This window comes from Aulonocara stuartgranti (genome assembly GCF_965226115.1).
Source record: "Aulonocara stuartgranti genome assembly, chromosome: 6".
Lineage (NCBI taxonomy): Eukaryota > Metazoa > Chordata > Actinopteri > Cichliformes > Cichlidae > Aulonocara > Aulonocara stuartgranti.
Window position 1 is genome coordinate 10,291,188 of NC_138944.1, and position 14,010 is coordinate 10,305,197.

The 14,010-nt window shown below is 41.8% G+C and overlaps 1 protein-coding gene across 2 annotated transcripts in view; it reads right to left on the bottom strand.

Moving 5' to 3' along the window:
• pkd1a (polycystic kidney disease 1a) overlaps positions 1 to 14,010 on the bottom strand; it is an 84,395-nt gene that overhangs the window by 12,729 nt on the left and 57,656 nt on the right. For both annotated transcript variants that reach the window (XM_082535783.1, XM_082535784.1), the window contains exons 27-49: positions 13,757 to 13,973; positions 13,321 to 13,480; positions 13,060 to 13,212; positions 12,791 to 12,935; positions 11,969 to 12,289; positions 11,744 to 11,832; positions 11,060 to 11,372; positions 10,054 to 10,234; positions 9,662 to 9,926; positions 9,380 to 9,575; positions 8,987 to 9,157; positions 8,752 to 8,895; positions 8,429 to 8,639; positions 8,205 to 8,331; positions 7,986 to 8,096; positions 7,818 to 7,867; positions 7,245 to 7,459; positions 5,115 to 5,193; positions 4,908 to 5,023; positions 3,794 to 3,996; positions 1,014 to 1,208; positions 761 to 900; positions 277 to 407 (exon numbers count right to left, since the gene is read on the bottom strand). In XM_082535783.1, the coding sequence (XP_082391909.1) occupies positions 277 to 407; positions 761 to 900; positions 1,014 to 1,208; positions 3,794 to 3,996; positions 4,908 to 5,023; positions 5,115 to 5,193; positions 7,245 to 7,459; positions 7,818 to 7,867; positions 7,986 to 8,096; positions 8,205 to 8,331; positions 8,429 to 8,639; positions 8,752 to 8,895; positions 8,987 to 9,157; positions 9,380 to 9,575; positions 9,662 to 9,926; positions 10,054 to 10,234; positions 11,060 to 11,372; positions 11,744 to 11,832; positions 11,969 to 12,289; positions 12,791 to 12,935; positions 13,060 to 13,212; positions 13,321 to 13,480; positions 13,757 to 13,973 (3,933 nt within the window). The remainder of the gene's footprint in view (positions 1 to 276; positions 408 to 760; positions 901 to 1,013; positions 1,209 to 3,793; positions 3,997 to 4,907; positions 5,024 to 5,114; positions 5,194 to 7,244; positions 7,460 to 7,817; positions 7,868 to 7,985; positions 8,097 to 8,204; positions 8,332 to 8,428; positions 8,640 to 8,751; positions 8,896 to 8,986; positions 9,158 to 9,379; positions 9,576 to 9,661; positions 9,927 to 10,053; positions 10,235 to 11,059; positions 11,373 to 11,743; positions 11,833 to 11,968; positions 12,290 to 12,790; positions 12,936 to 13,059; positions 13,213 to 13,320; positions 13,481 to 13,756; positions 13,974 to 14,010) is intronic.

Here is a 14,010-nt window from a genome sequence, read left to right on the forward strand (position 1 = left end):
AAAGTTTTGAAAAGATTACAATGACGTCCATCTGCATTTATTTCATCAGTTTACCCAGAAAAAAAGAATGCAATCATAAAACGCAATTCAGATAATAGTCAGGATCCTGAAATATTAAACATTATGTCTCTGACTCAGTAGTACTACTGAAGAAAGCTACACAAAGAAGCAAAAAATAGATTCAATAAGTCTGAGATGTGCTCTGTCAAAGAGCTCTGATGTAGCTCCAAACAAGTTCACATCTCAGTAAAGATAGTGGCCACAAAGAAATCTCACCCTGTGCGTCACGGATTTGTCTGAGCCTCAATGTGCCGAGTAACACGCTTCCTGTGTCTCTCAAGAGGGCAGACTCATCCAGGAGCCGTGGCAACATGGAGTCATGCAGCCACGCTAGAACATCTTCTCGGCTAAAAAAAACCCAAAAACACAAGGAAGGTTATTTGTCCCACGCGGACAAACAGGCTGAAGAGGAACATACAGGATGGTCGTGCCCACTCAGTAAGACTTAACACTATAATAGAAGACACTCTAGAGCTGAGCACAGGTAGTTTGTGATAGAATTTCACATCTGATCTCTTTTATTTTAAAGAAAATGACAAAATCAGGTGAAATCCTGAGAGAAAATCTGCTGCCATAAAATCCTTCCTAAGACTTCTCACAGTCTTATGAGCAAGTCAGCCTTTACAAATGAGAGCAGCAACAAGGTTTTGGAAACATTAAACCACGAAAATATTCCAGCTCTATTCATGTACATTCATACCTGCTGATGTTGTGGTACTCGGGTGTGTGTAGGGCTCGCTGCAGCTGAGTGCGCAGCCTGAGGCTGTGAGTGTCTTTGGCTGAGTCGGAATAGTTGAGAAGCACAACGACCAACAGGAAAAACATATAGACCAGAAAATTCTGAAAATAAGAGAAAAGAATTCTGTTATTGATCACCATTTAAAGATTTAAATATTGAAAGGAGACTCCAGCATCATCTCTCTCTAACCCACTATATTCTCTTCTTCACTGACCTTCAGCATCGTGTGCAGCATGTGGACCTTGCGGGCCTGGTGTCGGGCCTGAGACAGAGCAAAGCCCTGTGGAGGTCTCACCCTCGGTACCCGCTGGACCACTCTCTCCACCCTGGGGAACTCCACCAGCACATCCTGGTCCTCAGGACGCAGCCGGCGCACACACAGTGCGTAGTAAACTGCTTCACACAGCACCTGTGGGGCACATGGCAGATAACTTGTTATGCTAGGCAACCAATTTCAAAGTCCAGAATTTTGATGTTGCATTTACTCAACCCAAAGTCAAATGTGTGGTCCAAATCGATCCACTCTAAGGAACATTGGACAACCTACTATTAACACAACAACAGCCAGATGGCAATTTAGTGAAAATGGGTGTCTGAGACATTGAAAATATAGAAAAATCTTGTGGGAACAATCAACTTGTCCTTTCTGAACTCCTCTCAAACATTTTAAGGGTCCAAAGTGGTGCAATAATACATTCTCTAACCCTGCTTTAAGTGTGTTTTTGACACTTAATGGTACTGTAACAACATAACATTATCAGGTTCTGAAGATGGTGTGGTGAATGTATGCCTTTTTAGATTCACAGCAGATATATGAAACAGCCTCAAGCAGCCAAACTGGCTCTAAAAGCGAATCAATCCCCATAGACGCCCACGTTAAAACCCCCAACATTACTGAAGCAAGAAAAAATGTTTAAAACATCTTTAAATACTCTAAAGTTAAGGACATGCGTGCTTTGACTAACACGTCCAAATAAAGTACTTCTGGATCAAGAAAAAAACCAAGACAGCAGTGAGCAAAACACTAAAAATGAGATTTCACAAAGGACTCTTCAAAATAATGGCTGATGTCATGGTGACCACATCTGTCTTTTATACAGTGTATGAGCTGCTGTCTTCATTTGGGGGCACTGTATCTTGTCACTTCACTTTAATTCAATTGATATAGGCCCAAATGACAACAAGAGTTTTATATTGTAAGTTAAAGAACATACAATAATACAGAGAAAACCCCAACAATCAAACAACTCCAGTGACTTGGCATGTACAGTGGGGCAAAAAAGTATTTAGTCAGCCACCGATTGTGCAAGTTCCCCCACCTAAAATGATGACAGAGGTCAGTAATTTGCACCAGAGGTACACTTCAACTGTGAGAGACAGAATGTGGAAAAAAAAATCCATGAATCCACATGGTAGGATTTGTAAAGAATTTATTCGTAAATCAGGGTGGAAAATAAGTATTTGGTCAATAACAAAAATACAACTCAATACTTTGTAACATAACCTTTGTTGGCAATAACAGAGGTCAAACGTTTACTATAGGTCTTTACCAGGTTTGCACACACAGTAGCTGGTATTTTGGCCCATTCCTCCATGCAGATCTTCTCGAGAGCAGTGATGTTTTGGGGCTGTCGCCGAGCAACACGGACTTTCAACTCCCGCCACAGATTTTCTATGGGGTTGAGGTCTGGAGACTGGCTAGGCCACTCCAGGACTTTCAAATGCTTCTTACGGAGCCACTCCTTTGTTGCCCGGGCGGTGTGTTTTGGATCATTGTCATGTTGGAAGACCCAGCCTCGTTTCATCTTCAAAGTTCTCACTGATGGAAGGAGGTTTTGGCTCAAAATCTCACGATACATGGCCCCATTCATTCTGTCCTTAACACGGATCAGTCGTCCTGTCCCCTTGGCAGACAAACAGCCCCATAGCATGATGTTTCCACCCCCATGCTTCACAGTAGGTATGGTGTTCTTGGGATGCAACTCAGTATTCTTCTTCCTCCAAACACGACGAGTTGAGTTTATACCAAAAAGTTCTACTTTGGTTTCATCTGACCACATGACATTCTCCCAATCCTCTGCTGTATCATCCATGTGCTCTCTGGCAAACTTCAGACGGGCCTGGACATGCACTGGCTTCAGCAGCGGAACACGTCTGGCACTGCGGGATTTGATTCCCTGCCGTTGTAGTGTGTTACTGATGGTGACCTTTGTTACTTTGGTCCCAGCTCTCTGCAGGTCATTCACCAGGTCCCCCCGTGTGGTTCTGGGATCTTTGCTCACCGTTCTCATGATCATTTTGACCCCACGGGATGAGATCTTGCGTGGAGCCCCAGATCGAGGGAGATTATCAGTGGTCTTGTATGTCTTCCATTTTCTGATGATTGCTCCCACAGTTGATTTTTTCACACCAAGCTGCTTGCCTATTGTAGATTCACTCTTCCCAGTCTGGTGCAGGTCTACAATACTTTTCCTGGTGTCCTTCCAAAGCTCTTTGGTCTTGGCCATGGCGGAGTTTGGAGTCTGACTGTTTGAGGCTGTGGACAGGTGTCTTTTATACAGATGATGAGTTCAAACAGGTGCCATTCATACAGGTAACAAGTGGGGGACAGAAAAGCTTCTTACAGAAGACGTTACAGGTCTGTGAGAGCCAGAGATTTTCCTTGTTTGAGGTGACCAAATACTTATTTTCCACCCTGATTTACGAATAAATTCTTTACAAATCCTACCATGTGGATTCATGGATTTTTTTTCACATTCTGTCTCTCACAGTTAAAGTGTACCTCTGGTGCAAATTACTGACCTCTGTCATCATTTTAAGTGGGGGAACTTGCACAATCGGTGGCTGACTAAATACTTTTTTGCCCCACTGTAGTTGGGAAAAAATGGGAAGAAAAAAACTCTTAACAGGAAGAAACCTCTGGAAAAACCAGGGAGAGGCTGAGACAGGACAAAAGACACACTATGAAATCTTTGCAAAACCACGTGTCTTTACCTTAATTGGCTCCAACAGTAGAAATGAGCAGAAGAAACTAGCAAAGCAGGAGATTAACCACATCATGGCAACATTCTGACTGAACCCATAGCCAGCCCAAACTGAAACACCATTGGCCAGAGCGATTCCTGCCCAGCTGCCCCACATGGCAGCACGTCCACACCAAGGTGGAAACCGTCTTGGACGACACACATCTGTTACAACTGTGAAAAGAAGAATACGGTGCCAAAGACAAAACAAATACAAATCATCAGGCACTGAAAACTTTAGGAAGTATTTAAGCGTAAAACTACTTAACTGAAAAAAACGAGCATTTTAATGATCCTTTTAGACTCTTTGAAGGTTATTTTGCACTTTGCAAAAGAAAGCAGAGTTCTTGGAGACTTTGAGTCTTCAAGGACTTCAAAGTCTTTTCGATTAGTAACGTAATTAGTAAATATATCAAGTTTCCAGAGAAAGAATAAATGACATTGTAAGTTTGATGCCTTTTCAATTTACCTTTTCTATCGCAACCAAGGACATATGTCACTTATTAAACATTGAGACTGCAAAACGAAAGCACAATGCACACACACGCTGGTTTCACATCAAAGCACAACTATAAAGGCTCAGTCACACATCTGGCAGTACAAGACTGATTACTCTGTGAAAGTAACAGCCTTTTTTCTTTTTAAGAGTAATCACCAAACTTTGCTTTACCTAATGAGAGTTATAAGCCTTCTAAAACCCTTGGATAGGTGATTTATGTGTCCTCTCTTACTAATCTAAACAAAGAGACAGCAGGAAACTTTAAAAATAGAACATCTATGGGGGCAAATAACATCTGGATGGTCTTTTAAAGGGACAGTTCAAATCAAAATGTAAAAATCAAATCTGCATATTTTTTCCCTGGGCTGTAGTACTATTTATTATAAAAGTCTGCCTTCTCTTAATTTCTATTTTACAAGTCAGTATTTTACAAATAAAATATTTAATTTTGAGAATAATTTTCTGAATAAACTATGAATCTTTAAAATTTGGTGAGACTGTTTAGTGCATTCCTAATTGTAATTCTTCAAAGTTTAATCAGTAAATTTGAATTTTACTAGATAATTCAAACTGCCTGCACACACACCTGTGTTTGACGTGAAGGCTGTCTTTGGTGGGTCCCGCCTCACAGATTCCAGAAGAAGAGGGTCATTCAGCTTTGTCAGGAGAATCACTTCAGTCTTATCTTCAAAAATGCTCGACCTGCGACACAAACAGTGGCAACACAAAATCAAGCGAATCTACACAGGTCTCAAACGATTCTGGGGAATTCCTTGTCCAGAATATAACTTACAGGTCAGCCATCTCGCTTTCATCTGCCTGAGGAAAGAAGTTCTGTCCGTCTGCCAGTATGTGCTTGATCAGATCTTCATCTATAAGAAGACAGTGTGAAACTGGATCATCATACACATTCATTAAATTCAGTCACTAAACGAACTCGCTGCCATGTCTTTCTGGGGTTTCTGAAATGTAACGTGTTAACTTTTCTCAGTTATTAACATGGTCATAACCGATCCAACTACTCAGCTATGACAGAAAACCGCTACTGAAGATGCGCTCTATGATTACAGACACAATTTGTGTAATTCTGCCTCTCTGCACTACCTCCGAGGATTTTAAACCAAACAATCAATCTGTGATTGAAGTGACTTTAATCTTTAATTCAAGGGGCTTTAAAGAAGATTTGCATGAACTATTCAGGAATTACAGCAATTTTTACAAGAGTCAAAAAAGAGTCAAAAAGAAGCAGTTTCATGGCCTGTTTTCTTGTTATTTCATGACAAATCAAGCAGAATATCTTGAAGCTGATTCAAAGCATTGAATTGGTATTTTGTAGTTTTTCAGTGTAATGTTGAAATGTAATGTTTCTACTTCCTTTAGGGTCTGTATGATCCTCCTTTGTTGCACCAAACCTCTTCATATGCTTCTCCTGAGGCCTCTTTTCCCCTTGTTTGGCAGCTCCATATTCATACATCATACACACACATTTTTCTAGTATATCCACTGTCCCTCCTCTGTACATGTCCAAATCTTAGCCTTGCTTCTCTAATTTTGTCTAGGTGGCTGCAGTAAAACCCCGGCAGAGCATCACAGTGGAGGAAGTACAGTCCCTCGCTATAACGCGGTTCACTTTTCGTGGCCTCGCTGTTTCGCAGATTTTTTATATGTGGAATTTTGCATGTTTTTGGGTTGTTGGTTTTTTTAACAGCGCATTGTGTTCTGCATCCTGTTTGGCTGTGGACCATTGTCAATTAATCTCCTCCGTGCCGTGTCACCTGTACAGTACAGAATGTGTTCAGCTTGTCAAATTTACATAAATCTTCGATCCCTAGCAGTGTGACTCTGAAGTGCTGAAACTGAAACTGTGCTCTGAAGTGAGAAACAAAACAGTCAGATAAGTCAAACTTTACTGAACTCATTCTTCTTGCTTCCTCTACTTCTGTACCATTGAATCATTAATGTTGCATTCTCTGGCAGCTGCTCTATTAACATGTTCTGGACCTGAAAACAGGGTTTGATCTTTGTTTTCATTCTATAATACTGGACTTATTTTTCTATGAAGGTTTGAGCTTCTTGTTTAAACAAGAGAGAAAAGTGTGAAAATGTTCATGCCTGTCTGAGAAAACTGTCTAAAGTGTGTAGTGACTAGTGAGGGATTTTACAGCCTTAAAACTTCTATAATAATTGTAAAAAATAAAGTTGGCTACTTTAATTTCACCTATCACAGGTTATTTTTAGAGCGTAACTCCCGCGATAAACGAGGGACCACTGTTCCGCATTTGGTGATGTCCACTGATTCTTGATGTCAACTAAAGTGCTTTTATTCAACAATCAAAAACACTCCTTGTGTTTTAAAATTATGTTCTAATTTCTTAAATAAAAACTATTGCATTACTTTTCCTAAATCCCTTGAATTCAAACTGAAAGTCCGCAGTTCAATCTCATCTTCATTTTTTGGGCATAAAATCCACTGTGGTGTGATGCAAAGACAAACCACCAAAATAACTTACTGTCCAAAAACAGTTAGACTATATGAAAATAAATGAATGATTATTTATTGTGCATTTTGTGTGTAGTTTATTTTCCTAAAAAGAAATGAAAAACAAAAAAGATGAATCTGACATTACTACTATAGTTTTTAATGCAATATTTGCTTTTATAGCCTTATTGTTTGTCTTTCTTTAGATTTTCTGCAGATATTGCTGTACATTTAATTCCACAACATTCATCAAGTGAAAATCTGCTTTCATCACATTTAGCTCAGGCCATTATGAGACACTGCATACAACTTCTAACGATCTGTTGTCCATTTATGGCCTTTTTAAGAAAACTAAATTCAGTGTTTCTGAAGTGTTTTCGCAAATATCCCACTTTTGCTCAGAAAACGTTTGATTTAATACTGCAGCCTGTTTGCTTCAGTTACCTGAAGAGGTGAAATATTTGTTGCGTTGCTCGGCGCCTTCTTCATCATCAGGGTTAAAGGCCATGTCCACACCGAGGTGCCTGCTGCCCTGACCCCTCTTCAGCCTGGGCATTCCTGCCCCGTGCCCAGCGCCTCCAACCACCGAAGTGTCACTCAGCAGCTCTGGCCAGTCCCTGTCCTCTGTCTCCTCCTCTACCATGTCCCAGCTCTCCTCACTAAAATGCACAATGAGTAATGTTTGTGACTCAGACCAACTTTAGCAAATAATTCATTTGCTCTGAAGGTCATTCCAACAAAACAAGTTTGTCAGAGAAGAATAACGTTGTTGTCATTATTCTGATAAAATTGTTGCTTTCGAATTTAGAGTTGTTTGGTGAAGAAAATGTTTCGCTCACTTCAAATTCAAAAGATAGTTATTGTTAAAAAAAAACGTATATTTTTTTAAACTTTCACATCTCTTGCAGATCACATAAGATGAGCCATTTCCACTTTATTCGTTGATTCTCACAGCTTGCTATTCCACTACATCTGTTTTCCAACAAACAGGTCGTTACCTGAAATAAATATGCTTACCTTTTAGTTGATGGAGTGGGCAAGTCCACGTTGGTCTCCTCTGAGTTGGTCTGAGGAAACAGAGATGATGGATGGAGAGAGAGACAAACATTAATGACCTGAAAAGGTGAAAGTAGAATCTTTCCCAAATGTGACTTTTAAACCCCGTGTTTTCGTGACAGACTTTACCTCGCCATTAAAAAAGAGGAAGGAACTTCCAGCCATGGAGTTGTCCAGGAAGTCATCGATCTCCACTGACTCCTGGTCCACTTGTTGTGGCACCTGCTCCACGGTCACACACTATTGTTTACAGATACACAATGACAGAGGAAATATTCTGCTTTATCCAGGGCCTTTGAAAGACAAGAAAGCTTGATCATATATCACATTTGGTAAGGTTTGGGTTACCTTGCTGCGGCTCATTCTGAACAGCGTGAAAACAAGCAAGTAGAGAGGGTAGACGATCAGACAGGTGACCACGCCTGCTGCCACTGTCTCGCCGTTTAATGATGAAGACCTTGACACAGCCCTCGGGCTGAAGGACATGATTGCATTCATTAGAAGTTGCATGGTGGGAATTTACAAAGAGAGACAGACAAGACAAAAAAAACCCGTCACACCCATTCACGCACCCGTATCGCTTGTCCACCACAATGCTGTACCACAGAGTGTTGGCCAACAGGAAGAGCTGGAGTAACAAAGCACAGCACGTGGCTCTCTGCAGGCGGGTGAACGGGCTCCGGGTGGGCCTCTCCCACAGCGAAACCCACAGGTGACTCTCACACAGTGCCCTCTGCAGCTCATACCGCAGGAGGCGAGGCAGCTGAAGAAGCACAGCCTCCTCTGGGAGCAAAAAATAGAAAGCGAACAAGCTTGCATTATGCATCAAGCAGTTGTTTTGCTACACTCAATCTTTAATTATTTAATTACACGCCACCTAATCGCAGTTCCTTACCTGAAGCCTCCACCTCCATCTCCACCTGTCCATGAGTTCTCTCGTTGTCCACTGACAGCCAGTCTTCCACCAGGAAATAGTGGCTGCTTCCTGTCTGCAAGTCTTTTACCAAGACATACTGTAGCTTCCATGCTGGAGACAGACCTGAAGAAGGGGCAGCAAATAATGGTTAAATGATGGATAAACATTAATATACAGACTCTGCTTGGGCTCCTTCTGTTGTGTGTCTCTTTACCTTTATTGTCATGCCAAATACGTATTTTCCAGACATTGCCCAAGCTGGTGTCTGTCGCAATATGAAAGATGTCGAGTGCATTGCGGGCAAAAGCCCCTCTGCTGTCGAGATGGCGATGTCCGCTACGGCTTTCACGCCCATATAAACTGATTCCCACGTGAGCCGTGGTGCCTGGATGGAAGAGAGAGGCAGTTTGCATGAATTCTCTTCATTTCTTGATGTAGGAATTGATTTTATTGAGTTTAAAATTTGAAGTTGAACTGTTATGATTTGCCTTATTTTCTGTCATACACACACTGTTACAGTGACACATGACGCTCATATTGAACATATTGGCAAAGTTTCAAAAATGACGTCAAAACGACATCTACCTGTTACGTCGTTTTATCTCACCTGCCCCTTGGTTCCAGCCAGTTTTCACCTGGACCTCATACTTAAAGAGTCCATCTCGGCCACAGAGTGGAACCACACCAGCACGCCGTAGATCCAGCTGGTCCAACTTGTGTAAGATAGCCGCTGCTACAATATAGCATATTAAGCCCAATAGACACACCAACAGCACGACCAGGCTTGGTGCCCCTGAACGCTCCTGAAGGAGGGGGGAAATGGTTTAAGTGGTTTTGTTTATTTAGTGCACATCCACAAATTGTGACTGGTATTTAGTGAGATACTGACTGGCAGTTTAAAACTGATGGCATTGGTTGGCACAAACAGGCCTGCGGCGAAGGATGTGAGGTGCTTGGTACGGCAAACCGCCCTGCTGGCGTTGGTCTCTGCTAATGGCACCATGCCATCTGTCCGCCACTGCTTTTCACTCTCACTGAAGTACTGACACAGAGAAGCAAACACCCCGACCTCCAGACGAACATCCACGGGCAGAGACTCAGAGCTGCAGGGCGTACTCACGTTGATGAAGTAGTCCAGAGTGGTGTCGTAGGTCCTATTTAGCAACAGTGACATTTTTGGAGATAAACAGGAGACAAGGACAGGAGATGTCAGCCATAGCAAAGTTACTGCATATTTAATGCGCACTGTATTATAACGCTGCAAATGAACAGAGTTCTTACTCTGGTGACAGGAAGAAGGTGTAGTCCCTGTGGTCAAGATCTTGCCCGCTGGTCATATTGAGAGTGATACGTTTTGTGTCTGTGCAGTTGAACTCATTGGGTTGTTCGTGGGAATGGAGGTAGGCGGTGATGAATGGCTCCTCTTTGTCATTCTTTTCTCTTTCATACTTTTCTTTTAAATCTAGAAAAGAAATGAAAATAATGACAGTAACACCAACACAAAAATACACAGTCAGTAAAGAAACAAACAAAGACACAATTTACATTTAGAAGTACAAACTTAGTCACCAAATGACAAGACCAGACAGCTTTACAATATACAAAATGAACTCAAGTTCACTCGCCCTGTTATTTCATCTATACTATATAAAGTACATAATTTTATTGTCTGGCCATTGACATAGCTGTATGTTCGCAAACCCATTCAGAATCCATACCGAGGCATTCATATGCTGCAGTTAAGTACTGCACAGAGTCACAATTATATATTTCTGGCAATATAATAACATATGTATCTTTTAATTTGAACTATAATAGATGCTAAAAACAACACGAAATCCTTTTTTTCATTCATTCCTAAAGAAAAAAAATGCTAAATTCCAGTTACTTGGACAATAAATATACATTTAAAACACCTCCAAATGATTATTAGCTTAATCATCAAGCAGCTCAGACTGAGCAGTGTGGAGACAAAGTCAGAGAGGCAAGGCTGACACGGTCTGAAGATGCACAAAGGAGGACAGTCAATGTATTGGACAAATCAGGAGGAAAAGAGGAAGACCACAGAAAAGATTCATGGTTATAGTGAAGGAGGACATGCAGAGGATTGATGTGACAGAGGAGGATGCTAGGGACAGGGTGAGGTGGAGGCAGATGATCTGCTGTGGCATCAAATAAGGGGACAAACCAAAAGAACGAAACCAAGAGATCAAGCATATTTTTGTATTAAAGAAATTAATTTGCTCAGTTCTACCTACTAATGTTTGTGATAAATGTGAGTGCTCACCTTGGATGGTGAAGTTGAGCTGCACAAACAGCCCTGCCTGTCTGTTGCTGTTTCCTGCGCTGACCCTAACGATGACAGAGTCACAGTGGCTGATGTTAACGGCCCCCGCTGTGGGTACTCCTCCAGTACCAGAACCTTCAGAACCCAGCTCTCCAATGCTACTATTGTTAATGGCAACTGTGATGGCCAGACTATCATCAAGACCAGAGATTGGGATCTGGGTTCCATTTTCAGTGCGAAACTCCATGGATGCCACCTCGGTAGAGATGGTGTAGTTGGCAACATAGTTGAAGGGGAACGGGTTGGACTCCACCTGGATGGAAAAAGTTAATAAAGTCAGTAAAAGTGAACGTGAGGATCTTTTATCTGAAAACAGAATTTGAAAAAGACCAAAGAGAAGGACACAGTTCAGGCAAACTCTTTCAGTGAATGTGCTGATGACAGACTTCGGCACAAACAGCTTTCACGCTGCCAAGTTCTTTGACAGCCATCTAAGGAGAAGGTTCAAAAGAAGAATTTTGTACTTGACTCAGACGTTTCTGCTCTTTTAAGTGTTTTCTGATGTTCAAAGAATGATGTCAGTGTATGTACAAGTAATCCCTGTAGGGCCAAAAGCTCGGACCTCAGAAAGCTGCTTGAGTTTTATTCTACTCGAGAGTCTGGTTGACAATAACATGAACAAACCTGAAAAAGTAGCTGCATGATGCTTTTTCCAGCAGCAGCTCTGCCCAGACTTTTATTGAAAGCTCGGGGGATGGAGAACAGCTGGCACTCTGGTAATATGAAGAGAGAGGAAATTAAACACTGTCATCATGCACATGATTCTTCACAGTTACAGTTTATAATGTCCAACTTTCTGCAGTTTATAGTGAAAAATTCCAACCTGAGACACTAAATGCACAAACAAACCTGGACTGTTGTTGCCATGGTAGCAGAGGAGACTCTGGGGGTCTGCCAGTTTTCCCGTAGCAGCTATCTCAGCTCCCCTCAGAACGAGAGGCTCCTCGTTGAGTACGCGGCCGTGCATGAGGATCAACATGAGCACCGAGGACAGACTGTAAGCCTTTGCTGCCACACGCAGAGGGTGTGGCTCCAGTGTGTCTAACACAGCGTTTCCATACTCTTCACCAGAGGAAGAAGGGGTTGAGATGGACGGGGGTGAGGGGGAATCCAAATAAGCATGGAGGTACGAGTAGGAAGCTGACTGACTGACTTGATGGATCAGATCACCTTGTAAAAAAAGGAGAAAATATGACATACGATAAATTAAAAAAAATAAATAAAAAGACCAAACTTAACTAGTTTGTTCTTGAACTGTTGGTGCGCACAGTATTGGTGACTGCTCATTTATTTAAGGAAAAATAAAATCATAAATAGATTTTTGAGAGCAGATTCATTCAGTTATGTAATCTACTCAACAACACCACTTACTAGAATTTGGAAGCGTTGTGTTAGTGAGCATTACACGGCTCTAGTTTAGCTGAATTTACACAAATTCACTGCTTTTAGACCAATAAATAAACCAATTTTTAGTTCCTTTATAGATCACCTATTTTATTTAGTCATAAGTAAGAGCAGTTAGAAAGCTATATCCTCAACTTAACAAAAAATACACAAAGATATCTGACTGGGTAGAAGTTCCTAATTAGTGTTGCAGTTAGAGCCTCATGTAGAAATGAGCAACACTGTCCTAATAATGCATTTACAGTGACACAGCAGTTTCGTTCTTACCCATGATGTTCAGGATGTTGTCAGCTATTTCAGTCGGAGTGACGACGCCCTGCTTGGTGTCTGTCTGCAGAATGTCCAGCATGGACTCCAGCTTGTTCAGAGTGCTGTTCTGACACTCCTCACAGATGAACTCTCGACTTACCGCCTGGAAAAAAGATGCATGCACATTCACTCGTAACTGATTTGTTTGTATTCTTGGCTCTCCTCTTCTGTTAATAGCCTTAATAATTTCCTTTAAAAATGACCCCGTTTTCTCTCATCCTGCTCACCGTGCACTGTGCAAGAGCAGCGGAGGTCTGCTGGATATCGCTCACAGTTGTCAGATCCAGAGCAGTCAGAGCTCTTGTGATGTTGCTGCGGACTCTGACTCTATGATTGCGCTCATCTTGGGATACGCGTGACGACCGACTGGTCTGCTCATACTGGAAGAAAGTAAATGCCGATATAATTACTCCTCATGTGTTATCAGCTGTTGTGTGACTTGACAAATGATTGCATTAATCGCTGTTTTATGGCTAGGCCTCTCTTACCTCATTTAGGACTGTAATAAGAACCAATGATAACTCTCTGACCCTCTGGGAATCTCCCTGCTCCAGCAGCTTTTTGAGTTTGCTGTCTGTCAGATCAGAAAGCCAGTGGGGAAGACTGCTGTATCCAGAAGGTGGATCTGGCAGTACAACCTCAATGGTCCTGGACACAAACAGGAAAAAAAACAACTGAATATAGAATTTGAAACTTCACTATATGCACGTGGAACAGCAGTCACTGGTGAACAAGAAGAGCAACAATAACAGCCATGTTGCTTCTAGATGCCATGAAACTCAACAACTGAGCAAATACCTTGGGGATTGTAGTGATTCCTTGAAACATTTCAGTAATATAACACCATGGTAGCTAAAAGTGACTCAAAAAGATTCAGACTGAAATCTCCTCATAAGTGAACTAAACCGAGTAAAGTAGAGTTACTTGTTAAGAGGCATGATGGCAGCTCCCTGGTGGTCCTCCACTGTGATGTACACGTATACATGATGTTGGGCTATGCTGAAACCTGGAGGCAGGAAGGCCGAGTGCTCTGGACTGCTTCCTTTGTACACGCAAAAGTCCTCACAGTATTCTTCTTTGCAGCGTGTCACTAGCAGACTGTACAGCAATGTAGTTTCAGAGTCACCCAGATCACTGTAACCTAAAGGGTTAAAATCAATGCAGGGTCAAAAGACAAC